Consider the following 23,961-nt stretch of genomic DNA (forward strand, 5'->3'; position numbering starts at 1 on the left):
GTAATTTGTTTACAGCTTTCACTGTGCAAACAAGAGAAGAAACAAACTTGTAAAGAAACAGACATGTAACATAAACTGTCTGATACACTGTATATTAATTGATGGAGTAATGTTATACTTGATAACGTATCAAAGGAAATGTATACTATAACCTGTTAATACAAAATATATATATATATAAATAAAGGCGAGCGATTTCAGTCCTGGTTGACTTGGCACAAACTTCTGTTTCTTCTGTTTATCTGTTAGAAGTCACAATGACACATGGATCAGATGCCATGAGCAGCTGCTCTGTGAGAACTGCAACATGAGAATAGTAAGTTCTGTTAAAAGCACACTCGACCAATATGTTAGCTTTATGGCCACATTTCTGACCCCCATTGCCATATTTTACCAAATACATGTGTTGAGGGAAACGTGAAAAAGTTAAAATGCAGTACAACTTGAATTCACTCCCTCTTAACACTTATTTTACCTTGATCAGTACCTGCTATGCGGTGTTCACCAGCTCATCACTATATTTGACTGCCATTGGGGAACAAGCTGTGAGAAGTAGCTGTTTTGAATTAAAAAGCTAGCTGCTGCCGCTGATCAGAGCCGTGCGACTGAATTAAAGCAGTAAAGCTGCAGGCTGCAAAACTAAAACAATGGGTTGAAATGTGCTGAAACGCGTGTGCGTATTCGAAATAAAGGGAACTGCAGTGTCTGGTGATAATTCTCTCTGGGTTCGTTACATCAAGCAACACCTTTCATATCACACTTTGTTATTTCATCTATTGTTACAGGACACCTCCACAGTAAATGAAGTTCTTAACCTTGTTAATGTGTCCATACGGTGCTTTTCATATAATTCAAGACATATCACAAGGGAAAAAAGAGGGCAATACCACCGCTGCTGCATTGTTGTGCACTGTTCCTCAACAACACAGTAATATGTGTATTAAGGAAGCTTTATCCTAATCTGCTGGTTTCACAATAAAAGCGCCGGTGCACTAATAACTGTAAGTATTGTATCTTTTTAGAATGAACTAGATTATGTTAGATGAAGAATTTCACACCTTCGTGAAAGGCCTAATATCTTGAACAATGTAATATACTACCTGTAAAGTGGATCATCCTGCTGAGAAGTGGAAATCATGCTGATGATGAACCTAATAACAGTAGTAGAATAATTGTGGAACTAGTTAAATAAGGATGATGAATTGGTTGCCACTAAAAGCCTGAAGATTTTATCCACAGCAGTACTTAAGTATAATTCTCTCTGTTTCAGTGACACCTCGAACACCTCAGCCAGACACCTCTGCCTACATTGTTATGACGAGCTGCAGAGAGCTAAATTTAGCTGATGGCTGCTAGGATGGATTACTGCGAGGCTTGAAGGCGATGTGATATCTGGGAGGGAAATTACTTGAGCTTAATGAAGTACATAACTCATTGCTCACATTGCTGCCCACTATATAGCACACTCTCTCAATCTGTGAGGACAGTTTAGAGGGCACTACACTCACTTGTGGAGGGTAATAGTTCATTTTCCTTGCAAGCTCTTCCGCTGAGACCTCTTCTCAGCTTGACCCAGTTTGCGGGGGAATGGCTCAATCATTACTTTTAATAGTTGTTCAATCATTTTAAATGGTAATGTCTTTTGTGTTTCTTGTGTGTCAGATGATAAGGACCTCTGGTGTGGCTAATGTATCTTTTTGTAGTTAAACTGCCCACATTTATATAACATTTACTATAGCTCATGATGCAATATTCAACATATTTTATCAGCAGTTTTGGAAGAGGTACTTGGGTTTATTCTTAAGGGCCAATACAGAAACATAAATATACTTTTACAAGCAAACCCCTGCATTTAAAATACTGCAGTATAAGGAGAATTATCAGCTAATAGTTGTGTAATGTAATGTGAACAATCAAAAGTACATATTATGCTTTACATTCATAACTTTTTCATACTAATGTGTCAGCATGCAGCTTAAGATGAAGCTTAACATACAGTTGGGTGTACATTTTAGTGATTTAAAAGGGTAGAAATGTTAAACTTTCCTTGGACAAAAACTGGATATTGGACAATTCTTCCAAGTCTCGATTCTCACCTCTTAAGCCCTCAAGCAATTACCTAAATAACACAATTTGAGACAGGAAACAGGATAGCCAATGATTTTACAAGTGGCAGCTAACAAAAATATTGCCCAACCAAAAAAATTCACCAAGATGACATTGATGTGACACTTGAGAATGTGAAGTAAGACTCAAAGTAAGTATGTCAGCACTCGATAATCCAACTAGTTCGAATGTGTTTTAAATCTAATCTTAACATTATCTCACTTAGAAACAGAGTTTTGCTGTGTGTAAAAGCTCAGAGAAGAAATGATGGTAACTCTTAAGTTACATTTCATTATGAATTGTAGCCTGGCAGAAGTAAGAAGTAGTATAGCAATGAAATACTCGTGACAGTATGAATACTTGAGTAAATGTACTTGGTTACTATCCATCACTGCAGTGCAGTGTTTTACAGCCTTAAACGAAGCTTGTCAATGCACCGAATAATTTCCTAACCTCCCAAAGGCTCCAAAATCCTCCAAAGTATTTGTAGCATCAAAGGCTTCTCTGGCAAACTGAACCCACAAAGAAGCAGCACACCAAAAAGAGGGTTAGTGTAGTTTTTCATAGGGTTAACCGTTTCCAAATGGTTGGGGTAGTAGATTGGAAGTGAAGGGCGTGCTCCTGGGCGAGAGAGGGGAGAGTGGATGAGAGAGCGGCCCTAATGCGGCATCTCATTACAACCTCTGTCAGGATCCCTCTATTCTACCATCAGCTCCCTTTAACTTGGTAAGAGCCCAACTGTCGTTTCGAGTGAGCGTGCCGCCAAGGAGGCATTTACAAATAAATGAAAAATGTCACATTTGATTTCACTCCTCTCGGACTGCGGCGCCTCAGCTTTGTCACAAACTGTCTTTGTTGTTCTGGTCTCTCGCAGGTCCCGCTCCCGGTCGCTGTGGATAGGTTCTGGCAGGTTCAGGCCCTCTGCGTCTCTCCCAGGGTAAGCCCGCAGACAATAACCTTCCCTTATTGTTGTTGAAACACTGATTCCTGCTTTTTCCCCCCTGTTCTGCTTCTCTCAACCTTGTCCATGAATGGCATGCAAGCTAGCAGGAAGTTGGAGCTGGTTTGCAATGACGGGCAAATAAAGAGCTGGTAAAATGGCGTGGCATGTCATTTGGAGAGAGTCAGCATGGTATCGTCTTTAACCCTTGGCTTTGTGGTTTGCCTCGGATGCCCTCGCTCTCGCTGCTGTCGCCACAAAGGCTGGGAATTAAAGACACACTGCACCTTTTTGATCTCGTATGTTTGCTGAAATTCTTTTTTATGTTATTTTAGGCAGACATGTCGCCTTGCTTTTAATGTTTCGGGATTGAAATCTTTGGATATTTCTGCACTTTCTTTGCGACGCTGTATGACAGCTTTTTTGTTTTCATTGTAAGATTTAATTCATACGCAGGATAATTTAGATTATTATATGTCTTTACCGGCAGCATTATGTTTTCGCGACATTATTACTGCGAATGTATCGATAAAATGTAAGCTTTTGCTTCTAAAATCTGATCCACGAAACGCGAAAGTGTTTCGCTAAATACTGCAAATATTCTATAAAAATACGTGTACGCTTGTTCGACCGAGAGATTGATCCGACAAATTTGACAGGGTCTCAGAATTTTACACGATTCGCAATGTTTACATTCTGTGGGTCTTTCAAATGACGAAATATTGTCAATTTATTTGTTATCACAGCGATGCACTGCACTGTACAATCCATTGTTGTCAATTGTGAAGCCATTTTAGAATACAGCTAACAGTATTTGATTGTTTTATCGGTTTGTACCTACCTAACAGATTTTAGTCGTGTTGAAGCATGTTTAATCTCATGGATGAAATTCCAGTGCGGTTACGGGGATTTCCCTTGAGCTCCACGCTACTTGCAGTATCAACTAGAAACATGCAAGTGAGGTGCAATTGTGTGTGCTTCCCTATATATACGAGCTGACAGTATATATGTCCCGTAATGCCCACGACAGCCTTACGTCTCCATCATAAGAACACAGAACGCCTCCTCAGCATGTTGTTTCTAAATGCATCCGCCCCATAGCAAGTTCTATTGTTACATTTGAGACAGTGCTGTGTACGTTATTGTGTGATGCACTGACCCTACAGCGGAATCAAACACTGGTGTGTTGATGTTGACAATCTCTAGGAGAAAAAACATCTTTGTCATGAAAGATTACGTTCCATCAGCCAGCTGCAGTAACTTCAAAGAAAAGAACTGCCCATTGCAACTGCTTCAAATTTCACATGTTGACACTCGTATCCTGAACCTATAGAAGTATGTTTTCATGAGTCATTACACGACTGTGCTTTGACCCACTTCTAGCAATTGTTGCACCTATGTTAACAATTATTGGAAAACAAGTGTGTTGTAGATAATAGTGCTTTACTCACCGGCTGCTCCCCTTAAACATGTCCGCACAGCAACTGGTGTTCGCTCCATAAGGGCACTCACTGAAGTATCGTTTGTGGCTTGTAGTTTTTTTTTTAATGGAGCACAAATGCCCCATGCAGGCTCGTTGGAATGGGTTGTTAAGCCTCTTTAGTAACACTTTTAAGACTCTGTGTGTAGTGGGTGGGATGTTGTAAGGAAGTGGGGTGGGTGGGTTGGTAGGTGCGGGGCTGTGGGGCGGACGGCCTGTTAGAAGATCCTGAGGGCAGGACGCCTCTGCAGTTTAAAAGCTGTTAATGATGCATGTCGCTCACCGAGGAATCAGTGGACCGCAGCCAGCAGGTTTCTTAGACTAAGCGTGTGTGTGTGTGTGTGTGTGTGTGTGTGTGTGTGTGTGTGTGTGTGTGTGTGAGTGTGTGTGTGTGTGGGTGTGTGTGTCTGTCTGAGAGGGACACCTGTTGTGCCTGCAGTAGCCGACCTTCCATTAGGCAATGACAATGAATAACAAGAAGTAAAGGCTTGTGTTGAATTGAAGTGGCACGGCTGTATGCTGCCCCTGCGTGTTTTAAAGAGAGCAAAGCTGAAAAGTTGTTGATGCTGACAGTCTTTTGTGGTTCCTCAGTGATCGTATGGAGCTTAATTTAGAGGTGGATGCTTTTTATTTAATGTGGTGTTTTTCACTTTGAATATCTGTTGTTGCTCTCCAAAGTAACAAGTGCAAATGACGGTAATGTCGACCTGTGTGCTTCTAGCTAATCAGACAAATGCAGCAGTGATATTACAGCAACAGCCTGAAGGACGTGCTTTGGAGGGACAGAGAATACGGAAGGATATGGAGAACTGAAACAGCAGCACGAGGAAGTGGTACAATGGAGCCACACAGCACGTCACTGGCAGCATTGTCACATATAGGGATGATGTGGGCAGATTCGGGAGAAGACAGGGGTGATGAATACCACCAAGTACAGTACAACATGCTCTGTGTCCTTAATGTTCAAAGAGACCTTGACCAGGTGTGTGTGTGTGTGTGTGTGTGTGTGTGTGCGTTTGTGTGTGTGACTGAGTAATTCTATTCAAGGTGACTTTTGAGGAGTCATCCATTGTCTCCCATTACCTGCTCCAATGCACCACTTAGGTTGCACACACACATAAGCAATCATGGCCTGTTATCTGACTTTAAAGGATACTTCAACCTATGTTGTGGACAGAATGCATATAAGGGTTTTTTTCTAGTCTGAAAATGATGCAATTCCCAGATAAAGAATCCCTATTCAAATGGAACAGATGGCTCTTGTTAGATGATTTTTAACTTACTTGCTGTATGAGAGCAACTGTAAATAAGCCAAAGATACATTTTCTTTTATAGTCAACATCTGGATTGAACTAATACTTGTAATACTAAGTGGTTACATGATCTTGCATGTCTGCTCCCAGAGGCTATGTTATGACGGACCCTACCATGCACTCTGCTCCACTTTATGCTTTCTACGTCTACAGTTGTCAGCCTTAATTGCTAATGTGCCAAAAAGACTCCCACTGTGTACACATAAGGTTCCTTGTCAAGTTGACGGTGGCCTGTGCTGGAGGATTAAAGCATGTATAGAAATGTAGTGATAAAAGCTTGTTTTGTGCTTTTGATAACTTAACAAGCAACCATATTCTTTAAACTGTAATGATGGTGACACCTTGGCCTCAGGTTATCAGCAAAGGAATTTTATTTTGTGCATTTTATTTTCACCTGTAGAGATAGAACACAGGACTTGACTAACAGTGCCTAGATAGAGTAAGAGTTAAGAATGCTGCTGATGAAGGGGCTAAGTGGATGGAAAAATAAGTGTAGGTTATGGAGAGATGGTGACAGGTGAGCCAGTCAATTAAATGAGGCGGTTCAGAGGCCGCAGCTCAGCAGGGTTAAAGGGATAGTTCACCGAAAAATGACAATGATCTCATTATCCACTCACCGCTATGCCGATGGAGGGATGGGTGAAGTGTTTGAGTCCACAAAACACTCCCGGAGTCTCAGGGCTCAACAGCATTGCAGTCGAATCCAATACAATTGAAGTAAATTGTGACCTCTTCTTTAGATGTAATAAAACAACAGAAAAATAAAAACACAGCATGTGTGGTGTCCTCCAAGTGTCCGCAAGCCCCGACATCAAATTCAACTCAAAATGGCGTCATTTACATCATATTTTTAGTCTAAATGTCCTCTGATAGCCTCCTCGTTCACATACCCACCGGCACACTGGAAACCCACACACATTCTGGATGCACGTTTTTTTTATTTTTTTATTTTTTATTAGATCTGAAGAAGGGGTAACTTTGGCTGAAACACGGTTTCCCCCTGAGACTCCTAAAGTATTTAGTGGAATCAAACACTTCACCCACCCCTCCATCGGCTAAGTGGTGAGTAGATAATGAGTGAACTTTCATTTTTCTGTGAACTATCCCTTTAAGGACATCTACTTGGCAGTTTGCATGGTTACCAGGGTTTTAGTCTCAGTTGGAGCACCTTCACAGATGCATGAGATGGTACATATGTGAAGCACAGTGATGACCTGGTTTAATGGATGCACTGTTTACAATTATGCAGGAGGATTTATGAGGACAAATGAATCGAGCCAAAATACATTGGAGGGTCAACAAATGTCTCTTAGAAATCCTCTTTATATACTGCTGTAGAGCAAATATTTTGCGGTGGAAACATAATCTCTATCTGGATTATGCCCTTAGGCAATGTTTCGATTTTTTTAATGAATGAATGAAGTGCTACATTGCATGGCAGCTGCAGGTCGCAGATACTGGGCAAACAAAGTGAGCACAACAGAGACCAGATTTCACATTCCCAGTCCTGTCTGTTATTAGGTCTGGTATAAGGTGTGAGAAATATGTGGGTTTAAATTGAAAGTAAAAATCCATGTCTCCGAAGTCAGATCATGGTCTTTCTCTTAACTTAACCATTTGTTCAATTCACCAAACACACCCATAATAAAAGTATTTTTAATGCTGTAGTCACTAAAAGTAGACATGGTGCCACAATATCTGATATTTAGGTTGGAAACAAATATGCTGTCAATGAAAATGCGTAAATGTGTGAATTTTTTTTGGAGAAATTAAAATCTTGTGAAAACTGTCTTTCCTTCATAACATGTTAACTGATATATAATTCTAATTTGTTGCATATAAACGTAATTTCTATGAGGCAGGGTGGCTGACTGGATACTTAGTAATGTAACTTATGTGCTACCAATGGTAAAAACGGGTCATCTTTCATTAAGCATATGTAGCAAAGGGATGGCACCAAGGCAACACACTTCATGAGCTGCACTAATAAGACCTTCCATGACAACGCTATCAAACGCTGAAAGTCAGTGATTCTTATTAGCTGAAAGACCATTCAAATATGATTTGAATGTGAACGGCACTTTTATTCATTGTTATTCTGACTGAGTAATTTGCTTTCATACATTCTCAACCTTTTACATGAGCTGCCATTTCCTGTAGTGTACAGCCTCTAACTCTGGCCTTTGCGAAATCAAACATTGGTCCAAATAACGGACAAATGAAGTCGTTATATTGTAAACCAGCTGGCTTCAGTAATCTGGCCTGTAGAAGACAACCTAAGCTAAACATATATCAAAATGAGAAACCGTAACATCACTGCCCAGAATACAACACGTAAAACAACAGAAAGAAAGTAACGGACATTTTAAGATGCAGTTTAAACACGTTGACTGTCAAATGCTTTCAGGAGCTCTAACCCACAGTACGGCTGCAGCCGCCACATCAACACTGTCACCTATCAGATTTTACCTGGACCTTAAAGACCCCCAGAGACCCCTTATCGATGGTGCTGAAGTACCCAATTAAAGCTCTGCACAGAGACAGATCTGCTTCAGCCCCAATACAGTGGTATTCGCACGTGGATGTGAGATGATATTTTCTTTGCTTGAGGCAACAGTTTCAATGTCTTTCACAAGACCGCTTTGACACAAAGGGGCACAGAGATTGTTTCTGGTGTCAGGCTGAAGCTGCAGCTCCCATCTCTGCAATCCACTGACATTAAATTGACTGTCACCATAGTGCAGTTCTTTACAACAGCTCAGAGATGCACTTTATAAGGAACACCGATACTATAGGTCCTCCCTTTGCTCTTAAAACATTCTCAATTCATAGTGTCATGATTTGACAATATATAAGAACATTTTCCCTGACAATTCTGCTCCATTTTGACATGGCTCCATCACATCATTTATGCAGATAACTCAGCCGCACATTCATGCTGCCAATATCTTGTTCTACCACATTCCAAAGAGTCTACTGGGTTTGCATCTAGTTTTTCATGCAACTGAGTATTTTGGTTTGTAAAATGGAGCATTATCCTGAAGTAACTATTAGACTATGTTAAACTGTGGACATAAAGGAGTGGACATGGTAAACAACAATCAGATAGACTGTAGCATTCAGAAAAGTGCTCTCTAAATAAACATTATCATTATTATTATATTATATTCAAACCATGATTGATTTGTATTAAAAAAACATTCCCCTCACCGTGAGACTACCAGCAGTTGGCTCCATGTATTCATGCTGTTAATGTCAGATTGTGACTTTGTCACCTCAACAGAAATCCAATTTCATCAGACAAGGCTACATTTGTTTAACTGAAAAAAAACCTCATTTCTGTTCTTAGCTGACAAGAATGGAACCCGATGTGGTTTTATCTCTGCTTTTATTGACCATCCACCTCAAGACTGGACATGTAAGATGCTTCTCTGTACACCACAGTTGTAAGGAGTGCCTGTCTTAATGTAGCTTTTCTCCCAGCTCCAACCAGCCTGGCTGTTCTCCTCTGACCTGTCACCTCTTAAGACAGCAATGTGTAGTTGATGAAAGGGTCATTTCTGAAATGACCACTGCCAAGGTCCACTGAAGAAATGGGTCTTTCCACTATGCTTGCCAACTGTCCTTTGTTTCCACATGAATCAGTATTCTTCTAATGGAGGATCTGAGTAATGGCAGTAAACCTTGAAGCTTTTTTGGAATGTCTGAGGCTGTGGCCTCTGGGAAATGCAGTGAAACTGCAGGACACTGTCAGAATCCACAGTGAGTGCCACGGTGTGGCTAAAGAAGAATTAAGTGTTTTTCAAGAATTTGTCTTGGTGCAGCCGTATCATGTTAACCTGCCGCTAGTGGAAGGGTAAGACTTGACCACAGGAATGGGTTGTTTCCTTTGTTTTCCTGTGCTGGGTTAGGACATCTTCAGATTTAAATCTGCAGGTGGCAAAAGGGACACAGCAGTATCACAACATACTGCAGCCAGGAGACTTGGTGGGTGTGCTGGGATCTCATTGTGTTGAACTGCAAAGTTGTTTGAGATTTCCAGCTGAATTTAAGGTTTTTAGGTTGCTGCCCCTGAGTAATTCCTGTCACTAAAAACTACACTAGAGCTGAATAGTTGCAATTGGATGTTATTGTGATTACGTTTGGACGTACGAATGTGAGCCTTGGGTTTGGGTCCTGCTTGTCAGCACATGGTTCAAGCACTTGTACAGCATTCGGTTGCTCTATACCATCACATCAGTTTCATGCTCATGTATAGTGCATTCTTTACAGCTGTCAGTTGTGCTCTTTGCTCAGGCATCAGGTGTGGCACCAGGTCTCGCACTAGTTAAAGTGGCCATGAGTCACCGCAGGTCAGCCTACAATAGTTTGAAAGTGCTGGATAGAGCCACTGTCAAAGTAGAGCCAGATTCAAGGGCTGCCTGCATATTAGAGATATGCTAGGAATGGGCTAAGGCAACCAATAGAAAGCTAGGTGTTGATGGTGACTTCTACCATATTGTATCATCTTCTGACTGTTTTGTGCCTGTTGTGGTTGAACATTTTGGTTGGATTTGTTCACCTCCCGCATGTCAGCCTCTGCCAAATGCTTGTTGGGGTTTCTCAACACCCTTCCCTCTCTTTACCCTCTCTGCTCTATCTCTATCTATGCTTTTTGTATCAGTTTTTTTTTTCTCTATCTCCTACCAAGTCCCTTCTCGACCTTATCGCATCCTACAATGACACATAACTCAGCAGCACACCTGCGATCCGTGACAGCTGAGCCCCTGGCCTGGCGCAGGGCTGTCACTCAGCAAGCTAACTGCCATTAAACAGCATGACCCTGCCGCCCCATTAGGCTCGAGTCAGATGGGGGTGTCAAAGCATTCCCCCATGCACCTCAGTGTTTGACGCTGCTGTGCAGATGTGGTCTTTGTAGAATATAACCGTGCGCCCAAGAGGGTTTTTAGTTTACAGTGACATTGGACAGGCTCACGCATATTGTTAAGACGGGTCAGTTTTACATCCCTAATGCTTTAGATAATTAAATGGAAACAATATTTTGAAGAAATATATATATATATATATAGTGACTGAAAAAACTAAAAAAGGGAATTGCTACTGTACTAGTGCTGCACATTGACACATAACTAAGAACTTATTTTTATAGATTTTAGAGTGGTCATTTTAGTATTTTTAGAAACTTAATTATTCCTAAAGTAGATGTGACGAGTACAGCAATACAGCAAAACCGCAAAATATTCGCTCAATACCCTCAAAATATGTTTAGCTCAACCCTATCAGAATAATTTATATATTAAATTGATTATTTTCAAAGACATCAAATATGTATAATATACCCCCCATTTGCCACCAAAACCCAGTCGGAAATACTGTATATGTGTCCGTAAAATGTCAAAAATATTTTCTGAGTGTCTGGGTGAGGCAGAATGAAAAGATGACCGATCTAATGAAGCGGTGGTGAGGCCTCATTTCAGACTTTCTGGTCTGGAGGACACTTGTCTGTGTTTGTTAGAACAAGCTCTGTCAAGAATTGTAAAAAAGACGGCTACAGCAGGAGAAGTTGAAACTCCATCTCCTCTCAACTATGCGAGCTGGTCAATCGCTGAGTGAAGTCATTGGTTTCAGGAAAGTTACATAAATGGTCGGACACAGACCTAATAATCTAAAATGAGGGTCCAAACCTATTCGGCCATCCAGAGAGCAATTGTGATGGTGTATACAGGCGCTCTTACTTTCCACCTCATTACATGCAGGGCACACTACTTCCTGCACTGGCAGTGAAAGCTGGCAATGGATGTTGAAGTGTTGAATATATAATGTAGATGCAGGTTTTAGGGACTTCTTGGAAATTCATGTTATTTCCCTCCAGTCTCTCTGCTTTTCCCACTTTATTCTGTATGTATGATGTACTTTTGGTAAACAGCCACAAAATAAGTGTGAATATTGAGCCGTCTTTGAGAGGTTGTTTACTCTTATTGACTTGTCTTTGCCACCATTTAGGGGAATCTGAATGTGTAGGCATCCACTCGTGCCTTCACACATTCTCCAGTGGTGCCCCCACTTAAAATTTTGCAGAGATCTTATATGATCTCTGCAAGTTCACTGTGCATTAGTAATTTTAATCTTTCTGTAAATATGTGGCAACATATTTAACTTTACACCTGCATATCAGTGTGGCTGCCCATATAAAATGACACTTGCAATTTATTTTTTCCATACAAATTACTTTGACTCTTCTGATCCATGTGGCCCTTCCACCTTCCCTTCCACTGCTACAGTGATGGGGAGAATGGCTGCAGCTAAAGTCACTGTTGAGACTTAAACCAGAGATATTGTGTTGTTAGGGATGTGCAGCCCCATCGGACGATGATGCAATACACATATTCAATGCATTACCAATGATCCAATACATTAAAGATAAATGTGAAGCAACCACTAATGCGATAAGATTCACCCCTATTGCGAAGCAGTGCGAGTATCGATTTGACATGTGATGCAAAATATGCTGTCTGATGTCAGATTGTATTGATGATGATGATGCTATTCACAGCTAATCGCAGCTCGTTATTTGGTCAAACAAAGTTGCTCAGACAATTCCCTCTCAACCCAAGTTTGAAGTAGAATTTCACAATGTTCATCGATTTATCCGTCAGCTGCAAACATTTCATCATTCAAAAATAAGTTTTTGATGTTAAATATGTTCTATTTTAACAATAAGCTATCACATGAAATGTTTCATGTTATAATGGGAGAATAAATAATGTAATCATAATGGGATAAAGTTGTATGTTGTCATAGAATAAAATAAACATTTTTAGAACAAACTGTTTATTTTATGACCATGAACTGTTTTTCTTTTTTCTGGCATGGCAGCAATACCCTTTCAGAGTTTGGAGATGAGGTATAAATGTCAATTTGAAATGATATGCCACATTTCAAAAATAATTAAGATATAGTGTCTGTACTAATAACTGTAAAGAAATCTGATTTGAAAAGAAGCATCCTGATTTGACACCAAATTGTATATGGTTCACAATGTTTTTATTTCATTGTGGAATTTGAATGCTAGTTTGCTGATATGAATCTGTGAATCCATCCCTCTAAGATATGTAGTTACTCGTCACTTTATCCTCTGTGTGCAATTGGAAAAAGCGGAAATTTCTATCTTCAACATCAACGAAGCATTTTTTTTACCATCTAGCCAACCGTAGTCATATTTCAATACTGTTATTTGTTCATGGCTGTGTTTATGTGCTGTAACATTTATTATGAATATTTAAATTAGCTGTTCCACATTCATTTCCACCACTTACTCTCTTATTGGATGGTAATTAGTATTGATGATGAGGTGACACACTTTGCAGTCACCTTGTGTTTTCAGACACAGAGATTTGGTTGATGAAATTACTTGAAGTGGGGTAAGAGGCAATACGGCTATATTAGTGAATATGCAATGTGCAAAAGAATACAGTAACAGGGGCACAATATCCATTCTCACTCCATCATGCTTGTTGAACCACCACAATATTTTAGGCCATTGACTTTTCAAGGTGTCAGAGGTATTTCAGAGTAGATATCCAACAGGTTGGATGCCTCCAACAATGGTGTTATATTGGCTGCTAGTGAACTCTACCCTGAAAAGCCTTGTTTTTGTGTTCCTCACAGATGCTCACTTGAACTGAGGTCTCATGACTTGGCAGTCCTGCTCAGTGAGGCAAGATCACATCGTGTTCACAGGACCACTCCTGGACAGGCTCATCCTTGACGTGTGAGTAAGGATGCAGTGGTGCAATAAAAAATGTGAGGTTGAGTTGATGATATTTATAAAACCAAACAACCACCAGCAAAATCCCTTTTCCCACTATTGCCTACCCAAATGTTAGCTAAAAGGAGCTGTCCCCATTCAACTTATAAATGAGTCTTTGCCAAAAAAGGTGTATGCTTGACATCAATGGGTTTGGCTTTAAAGTGCATAATGTGTCACGTTCTTACAATTCACCAATTCCACCTTAACATCCAGTACATCATTAGGATAGGAATGAGTCATCATCATTTAAAATGTAACTGCATCAATAACTCTTGCTGCCTGCGTCTGTTTTAATCACTACTATGTGATTTTACAAACATAACGTTTTATTCTTTACTAATTTCTGTTAATCAATAATCCCATACATGATACAACCCAATGTCTTCAACAGTTACTGAGTGAATTATTTTTATTTCTGAGGCAGTAAGGCTCATAAGGTGGCTCGTTGTGTCCACATGTCCAATTGTCCTTGAGTAGGACACTGAAACCCAATGGTTTGGCCAGTGCATTGTATGGCAGAGGAATAAGAGTTAAATTATTGGTAGCACTTAATAATTACTACACACTATAAGGCATTAGTTAAGTATTAGTAACTAGTGAATTCATTATATATAAAGCATTGTTCCTACATGAGACATGAGTAAGTAATTCATAAACATAGTAGGAAATGTTTTATTCCTGATGAATAAGCTAATCTAAAATCCATTTAAACAATTAAATTTAATACTTTATAAATTATTTACTAACCTTTTCTTAATGAAATATTATATCAGTTACAAACCAGTTATTTAGAAGTTGTAAATAGTTAATACGATCTTTTAAAAAGCGTATATACATGGTTCAATATTTACTTCTACATTCACATTTATACATGTAATGAGTTAGACATGCACCAATGGTTAGTGAGTTCATTCATAGATCTTTTGTAAATAGTTATTAATACTGTAGTTCATGATTAATTCAGTTTAGCAGTTGATAGTTAAGTGTTTTGTGTGACCTCATCAAAGTGAGGACTATCTATGCCTTACAAAGCATTTACAAAGGAGATTGAATGGCCAGCAGTACCTAGCCATCTAGACTTCAAAATGTTGTCAGAGAGTTTCACTCATGGACATGGAGTGCAACTCTGGCTTCCTCATTGGTGAAGGGACCTTTCTCATGCTCATTGTGACTGTCCCTTGAAGAGGGTCTCCTAGAGATATACCTGCGAATGCAGTGAATGACATGCTGGGGGCTGGTTGCTGCCAATTTGTGTCATCATAACTTTGGCCACATGAGCTATTTATTTGAAAGCTTGTGCTGAGGACCCTTGGAGTAAACTTACTGAAGAACAGTGCTACTTTAGGATACCCCTTTATTTAGAGCCACTATTGGTATTCGATGCGGAACAGGGAGCACTTGGAAGATCTTACAGAATACATCTCACTGAGCAGAGATCTCTTGAATTTACCTCTCTTTTCTGGACAAATGTATTCCCTTTAAATATCGCGGCTTTAAACCCACTAACGATCTAAAAGTCGAGGGTGAAACTCTGAAGCTGCCTGCACTACGCAGCACTCAAATGCTTCACAATCCCAGGAGGACATAGAGGGAGTTCAGGCTGGGAGAGGGAGAAATAGGAATAATTAGAGATGGGGAAGCAGAGCAAAAAAGGAATGATGGGAGGGCAGTCAGAGATGTGAAGTATAAAAAAGAAATAAAGAGGAGAGGAGAAGAGAGCTATTAATCCTAAGTCTCCTAGCAACCACAGCTGGCGCCATCACGCAGCTTGATTCTAATGAATTAGTTAACAAATAAATGGGACTTATTGGTTTCTCATCACAACTGTTATTCTCTGCATCTTGACCAAGGAATTGTCATGATCACAAACTTGTGTTGCATGAACGAGACCTGAAAAACTATGATCTGAAAAAGCAAAAGCTTCCATTATGTCTTATCCTTATTTAAACTTTGCAGACGTACCTATATTAACCCTCACAAGTCGACAAAGGACATAGAACGAGAAAGACTAAATCTCTTCGAAACGATGCGTGCTAGAAACTAATTTTGTATTTAGCTCAGAAGGGTGGCGTTGTGCCGTTCCAATGAGAGCTCTGTGGCGAGCATATCCCTTTAAGAACGTTTTTAATCCAGCCTTGAACTTTTTAGTTTTACTTTTTAGAGACATAAATCCATAATGACAGATCCAATAATTATTAACAACAGTTATTATTGGTGTTAGCATGGTTGTTAGCAGTCAACTGGCACTCCCACAATGCCTTGGGTTGAGTCTGTCGACCAATTAGAGACCGTGTTTCTGACTGGGCATGTGTGGTAGCTCTGATCCCAACCACAGAGAACAATAGAATAACATGACATTGAACCCGTCCTGGTATCTATAGACAATTTTCAAAAGCCCAAAACTTTGTTCATTATTGTTCTCTGTTATTTGAGCATATTTGTTTGAGATTCAACCTACGTTTGACTTTTTCTTCTGTCTTGATGGTCATACAGTATACATGGGACATCAGTGAAGTGTACATATTCTGACAGCGCTGGCTGTCTTGAAGAAAAAAGATGGATATAACTTGATAACTTTTAATATTGTCACACACAACAATAGTTCTGGCATGTTATTTTCCCTGGTTATATACTAAGTGGGGGCCTGTAATTGTATCGAGCATCTGGTGGATTTGGTGTTTTTGGTGATTTATGAGGGCAGGTGGGCCAAACAAGAACCCATTAAATTTTGTTTGTGAAATGAGACAAGTTTTGATGTTTTTCCCAAGTTCCCAGGGAATAATTCATGGATCATGGTGGGGAAAAAAATATGGTTTTTTCAGGGGACTTATATCTATGAGTGTTTGTGATTTGGTGCAGCATAATTGAATTTAAGGGGACTGTTTGGACTTGGCAGAGGTATGTGCTCTACTGAGTGCCACTATAGTTTACATTGGCTATCCAATTATTTAAAAAAAGAAGCAGAGTCTGTCATGTGCTTAATCAACTCTGTAGAGTCTGGACAGTTTTTTGAGTTGTGTTTCATTTCAACTGGAATGAACTGTGCCTTATTTTTTGTCGGACTGGACTCTGAATGGCACCCCTATCGAAACTGCTGCAAGCAGTTTGCAGTTAAACTTGAGATCTCCAAAATGTCTGCTAAAGACAGCCGAGCATATCTAAATGAAAACGTTCCCTAACCAAACCATTGCTGTCACTACAGCTGCATTTTATGTCATCATTTAAATATTTGTCATTTTACCCTGTATTTAGGGTATTGTAAATGATAGCGTGTACAGTTGATACAGACAGCATGTTTTGCAGTGTCAATAAACTACATTTTCAGAATAACACAGGTTTTGAGCTCTTCAAAATAAGGCCTTTGAAATTTGTTGGATATAGTCACATTAAATCCTGTGAAGTGGCTTTGTAAGGTCACGAGGTCTGTCTCATTGCAATCCATCTTTACTCTGCAATAACGTATGGTTCAAACAATGCAAGTCACATTTTATGAATAAAACATATCCCATAATACATTTTAATGCACCATATCTCCTTCTAGATCAAGGCCAGAGTCAGATGTAACCAGTTTAGCCCCAGCAGAGTGTGACTAAGGGGAGTCGCTAGGTGCCATGGTGCAAAATGTGTACCTATTTGGAATAATGGAGATTATTAGGCACTAAGCGGATTGGCTGGTGAGGGATGTAATATGGGACAAACCTCCCTCTCACAGGGGAGCAGATAGTACACACGGAGATGATCAATAGTAGAGGTAGAAATAGCAGTGTTGTTAAGAGTGAGATTAAACAGATTTAACACCAGTGGCTGTCTCCTCCATAGCTGCTGTTGGGCCTCTTAAGTACCTCTTTGTCCCAATTGTCTTTAGCCCACACACGTACACATACACACACATGCACGTTCTTTTCTTTTGGCTGTAAAAGTGGTTACCTGAGGCAATGTTACAGCTTTTTGATTTACCCGAACCCCTTTAAGCTCACATGTAGCCAGGGGTGGGTGAAGTGCTTGAGTCCACAAAACACTTTTGGAGTTTCAGGGGTAGTGTAGCTGATTAGTGATCTATCTTCAGACTTAATAAAACAACAGAAAAAACACAACATGCCTCCATACTGCTCTTGTGGTGTCATCCAAGTGTCCAGAAGCCCCAACATTCATATTTGACTCGGAACGAGGTCATTTACACCGTGTTTTACAGAAGGCACTGACCCCCAGAGCGCGATCACAGTGGGTTCACTGTGGTCTCAGCGCAGAGAGGGCTACCTGGTTGATCCTGCCAGTAGCATATGCTTGTCTCAAAGATTAAGCCATGCAAGTCTAAGTACACACGGCCGGTACAGTGAAACTGCGAATGGCTCATTAAATCTAGCCAGAAGTGGCTAGGCTAGCGGACGTTAGCGTTTCAGACCGTCCATAAACTGCACCTCGTCGGAAGATATCAGAGGAAATTTAGGCTTAAAACACGATGTAAATGATAAAATGTCGGGGCTTCCGGACACTTGGATGACAACACACGAGCAGTATGGAGGCATGTTGTGTTTTTTTCTGTTCTATTACATCTGAAGAAGGTCTCCAGAAGTGTTTTGTGGACTCGAACACTTCACCCACACCCCCATCAGCATTGTGGTGAGTAGATGATGAGTGAATTTTTTAATTTTTGGATGAACTATTCCTTTAAGAGCTGTTTTGGTTTAATCTATGTAGGTCTTTCCAAAAGGGCATGCAGGCTATATTAGTGGACTTGCTGTATTGTAGTTATTATTACATGACCCATGTGTATATTACCTCTCAAAGAAGAAGGCCAGTTTGAATGGTCAGGCTTCTGTAAAGATTTAATAAAAGGTGGTTATCTCTTGCTGAAACACATTAGCCTGGATGTTTTTCATGCCGGATGTGGCCCAGTACGTAGAGCATCCTTCTAAAAGGTCCAATGTGTCCTTGGGTAACATACTGAACCCCTGCAGCTGTGCCGACAAGTGGCAGTGGGTGATAGAAAAGGGACAGCATAAATAAGCAATGTATGAATATGTGTGAATGGGTGAATGTGTCTTATAGTGTAAAGCGCTTTGAGTGGTATATATATATATATACATACATATATACATACAGACCAATAAAATAATATAAAGTTTTATAGGTAATTTCCATGTTGTGACGCAAAACTTACCACATCATGGTGTGCACCACAAGATTTGATGTCCTTTTGGACTTGAGCACGTGACTATACAATACTAGTTTTATACATCGTAGGGATACTACATTAATGCAGTTTTGACTGCAAGATGGGAATCTTTATCGAAGGCCTTTTGTCTCTTAAAGGAGGGAATTTCGATTCATTTCCTCTTGACTGCAAACAATCTCAAGGACTATGATTGATAAAGGCATCTTTCTAAATAAATAGTCTGCTGAAATAATTTAGTTTTCAAGGGAAAGCATGTCAAAAGCGTATGACATAAAATGGGTGTATTTATCCTGATGTGAAATAGCAGCTATTCTATCACCTCTTGCATTTTAACGATTGGGCTCCCTTATACAATCGCAGCTCTGCTGTAATGTCTGGCCTTAATCAGCCTTAAATTGTCAACTTGGTTTGATTTAACTCTGCCGTAATGAGAAATTTGCCTTTAGAATGACAGCAGCCTTCCATTTCTCCATTTTCATCTCTCTTTACGTGGCCTCTCAACACCTCCTTTGGAATGTCCAAATTGAACTTGGACGAGACAGCGCGGCTGGATTGTATGATAAAAATAACATATATTTTCCTGCACAGAATATTGGGTTTTCCATCAAATGAGTCAGGTGATTATTTGAAAAGTTTTATTCAAACGGTTCTTTGAAAGAGAACACTAATGGGCTTGGCTAAAATATATTTCTTGTGACGATGTTGACAAGATGGAATCAGAGAATGAGGGCAAAGTCGAAATGGATCATTTGCAGAAGGAAAAGATCCTTTGTGTTAACCAAGCATCTCTCAGTCTCCATGTGTGCGAGCGATTATCGAAGAATGACAGTAAAATGAAAGCAGAACAGTTTCCATTTTGTCTGCGTTCGGTTGGTGACATGTTTGTTCGGTCTTTGTTGTGTTTTTAATAGGAATATGCCACAGAGCATCGGTGTAAAATATCACCTCAGATCTTCTTGCATCACAATACTTTGCCGTTTCTTCTGTTCTGACACTTGTTTCCGCCTTGTCGAATGTCAGTCTAGTAACAGTGCAGCGATTCCCACTTGGATCAAGGCTTTGTGGGTGTGTATGCATTCATTTCTCAGTAAATAGGCTTTTAAATTATTTGAGAGAGGGAAATTTGCTCTGTGCTTGTTAAGGCTGCATGAATGACTGCTGCAAGTTCTTAAATGTATGTTTGTGTGCTCTGTTTTGCATTCAAATGGGATTTTTTGGGGGGGGATCTGTCAGCAGCAGGCTACTCTACATACATGAACAAATTTAAGAAATAGACAATTTTTCTGCTGTGTACACAGATATGAAGAGCAAACCCATTCCTTGTGCAGTTTATTTTTAGAGAGGATTCTTCTTTAACAATGTACACATTTCTTATTTTTAGTAACAAGAAGTAGCAAAAACAATACCATACATATTATCACAATGATAAATTTGAACACAATATTTCTCAGTCAGAGTTTTTTGCAATATTTAGGTGGTATCCCAATACATTTCAAAATATATATATCATTTGACAATGATTGCAGTTTGTCACTTTCACAATTTGCCAAAGTAAGATAGTAAGTTTATAAATGTTGGTAACATTACTGTAAACATAAATACTGTGTAAAGCAAAGTCAGTCATTTGTCTCTTAACATGCTATACATGTCAGTAAGGGATTATTGAAAACGTGAAAAGAACAGGAACTACTTAATTGTGAAGTTTGACCGTTTTACATAATTCTTTGGATCCTTATTTTGAGGAGAGTCTGAAGGGGACCACACGACTTCATGGTCAATTTTATTGGTCGAAATGCATTACAAAGTGTGGCCCTCATTAGCATAGCCATGTACTTTCGGTGGCTGGCACAAAGTTTGGTCCTTAATAAAGCCCAGGTCATTTTAATTTTAGCTTACAGTTTAATTTACTCAGCAACAGCAATTGTGTAATGTAGACCAAATTTTCAAATGTCATATGAGACCGTTTTTGGACCAGATATACTGTTTTCATTCACCAATTAATTATCTCAACCTCCTCTCCTTTGCTGTTTCTCAAGGGTTAAGTCATTACTTCCTTCACATTTCAAATTAAAAGACTACTCAGAAGCGACAGATTATGAGAGACAAAGCAGCCAAATGCTTAGGGCCCCGAGACTTGCTGATTACGTTACACCACAGCAAAGACAAATGAACCCCTTGAAACCTATGATCTGCAATAATATGTCTGAAAGCTGGCATGTCGGTCATATTATTTATCCAAGAGCAGCAATTATGCGGAGAATTTAACTATCTGGGAGTGAAATAGAAAAAAGGAGGAGAAGAAGAATCAGAAAGGGATAAGTGATACGAATCTTTACTGTTAAATAAATGAACGGAAGGTCCTCCGTTCTTTTATCAAACGATCCTGCACTCTGGCCAAGCTTCATAATGATGCCGTTCACTGCAAAATGGGGAAGGCAGGAACCGTTGCGACTTGAAATAAGGTGTTCCTTTAAAATTCTTTTAAAAAATCAGGAGGAGATTTTACATGAGAAAACTGCAGAATGCGTATGAAAAATGGGAGATAATCAAGCAATCAGGGTTAGAATATTCTGTCAGTGTGAATGCAGTCCTCTGCCTCGCTTGCATGAAAATGCTCTGAGCAATCAAGGTAAGAACCGTTTTATTTTTATTATTCAAGTTACATCTATATTATTTTCAAAGGTACATACACTAGGATCACCGGTATTTTAAAGATATAATGTAATTGATTTTAAGAGAGTGATTCCCATCACATAAGTGCAATCAAGCTTCGATGTGCCAGACTGGTATGTTGTATGACCCCCCATAGGAAGGGATCATTTTGATCGCAGGTGATGGCACAATTCAATCAGATGCTGCATGAACATGTGAGGAATATCAGAGACAGAGAAACCAAGGGGCCTCTGCTGAGGAACATTTTGAAAAGGTGTGTTATAAGCACATATTGAATACTTCATACTGTTACGGGCAAACTTGTTGCAATGATACCATGATAGTACATCGACTTGTGTTCAAACATGAAGATTGCAATGAAATAACAAGGCATTGTGTGTCCCATGCAGCAGTCGCACTATCAACCTAAGGAAAATCCTTACTGATGTCAATCTCCATTTGGTTTATGCAAAGACTGTACAATTTATTAGGTTAATCTGTGAAAAGCTGGGTAATACTAAGAGAACATGTAAAGCCACTCCCTGTGCAATGCTTCCAACTGACAGTATCGTCTGCATAGGGCCGAATTACCTGGCATTTTGTGGTGTACACCGTGATGTGGAAAGTTTTGTTTCACATCAACATCGTCAGCAAGATTCTCCAGAGTGTTTCTCTTGAACTTTCACAGCGTGTGAGAGATTAGATGGAACATCTCTGGAAAAGTGGGCCTCTTGTCAAACTGATACTAGAGAGATTGCAGTAGATCTGGAAATTGACATTCAGCACCCTCAGGAATTCCCGCTGAAAAAAACCCCAACACAACAATTTCTGTATGATGGTACAGAGAAAACCATTCACTCCAGACCTCCAGACCTTCAACAGGGAACCCCCCCTCCCCCGGACTCTAATGTCTACTGTTGCCTCTGGAGAGGAGCTTTTTAATGTTGAATTGAATATAAGAGGACTGCTGGGCCTTGGCTTGAGATCTATTTTACTTTCTTCTGTTATTAACAGTACTTAACATTTGCTTTTTTTGTTTTTTGTTTTTTTACTTCAGTTATTTAAATCTATCCATCCACTATATACGGCTTATACTTCGAGGGTCGCAGGATGGCTGGAGCAAATCCCAGCTGACATTGGGCTAGAGGCAGGGCACACTCACATCGGGTCTAAATTATATAACTAAGTATTATCATTATATGGATTATATAATAATATATAATTTGCATTTACTGGTCAGTTTCACAAGCTACAAGCAATTACCTGTGGTTGGCCTGGCCGTGTGTCACTCAGTCAACAGGATGAGACTCTTTCGTCAGACACAAAACACACCGTTCCTTCTCGGGCTCCAGAGATAAGTGTAAGAGTAGAGATGTAACAATACACTGAGATATTTTTGGTTCTTAAAATTGCATCTTTACATGGGTTGACTGCTTAGGTTGTGACTATGGCCTTAATAAAGAGTCTCCATGGAGACCAAGCGATCTGTCCGGGTGTCAAGTCTCTAAAGCTAAATACGGTTCATTAAGGTTATGCAAGTTAAACAGCTGATTGCTGATTGCTCAAGCTGCCGTCTCCTGCATGAAAATCCGACTTGCCACTTGCTAATACTCGACCACCATGTTAACATCCATACATTTACTTACCTCATACATGGGAATCACAATGCCTGCATCAGCACAGAGCTTTGGCACTGGATGCTGAGGGAAATCTTTCAGGCTTAATTACGTTTGCTGGAGATGAATGACGTCTTAAGCAGCAGTATTTGTCAGTACCGGATGTATCAGAGAGACTGGGCGGATGAGCCGTACAGACAGTTTCAAGTCGTATTGTCATTATTCAAATCTAAGCTGTGCTTGCAAATAGATGCGTGATAAGCCTACAAAGTCTACCATTATATTTGATGTCTACTTTCTCAATGGGACAGATAGGTCTAAAGCCTATACCAAACAATTGTTATATCCTTTATCTCCAAGAATTTTCACAAAGATATTCTATACCTTCCTCAAGTCTGAATCTCTTTGGCCTCCTGATCCAACCCTAGGTCTGTCAGATACTCCAGAGAAATGGAAATCATCCTCTGTCAGCTGTAAGACAATAAAAGTAAGTTAACAAAATACATTAGATCCATAGAAATCAGTATTACAGTTGTAAATAGTGAATTGCAGAATTGTCCAATATGCAATGAGAAGAGTACAGGAAGCGTAAAGTGTTAAAATGTACTGACGTAAAAGTAAGCCATTAAATGTGCAGTGAATACATGTAACTGATTGAACTATTAGATTAAAGTAGACACTCAGGCTACAAAATAAAGTGCATTAATATATCAATATTTTCTAGCACACTATCATCATGCCTTTACCAGGTGGGAGCAGCACCAGTCAATATGTCCACTCCAACTATACATTGAATCTATAACGTATGTATATTGACTTTATTCCTTACTACTTTATTGAAGTATACCTGTATTAAAACACAAGAATA

At 39.7% G+C, this 23,961-nt stretch overlaps 1 protein-coding gene across 1 annotated transcript in view; it reads left to right on the forward strand.

Moving 5' to 3' along the window:
• Positions 1-6,346: 6,346 nt before the first annotated feature.
• The window catches only part of LOC117760528 (inactive N-acetylated-alpha-linked acidic dipeptidase-like protein 2), a 473,414-nt gene continuing 455,799 nt past the window's right edge, over positions 6,347-23,961 (forward strand). Inside the window, exons 1-2 of the mRNA XM_034583636.1 lie at positions 6,347-6,356; positions 13,557-13,610. Coding sequence (XP_034439527.1) covers positions 6,347-6,356; positions 13,557-13,610 — 64 coding nt within the window. The remainder of the gene's footprint in view (positions 6,357-13,556; positions 13,611-23,961) is intronic.

Source organism: Hippoglossus hippoglossus, chromosome 4 (assembly GCF_009819705.1).
Source record: "Hippoglossus hippoglossus isolate fHipHip1 chromosome 4, fHipHip1.pri, whole genome shotgun sequence".
In the NCBI taxonomy this organism is placed as follows: domain Eukaryota; kingdom Metazoa; phylum Chordata; class Actinopteri; order Pleuronectiformes; family Pleuronectidae; genus Hippoglossus; species Hippoglossus hippoglossus.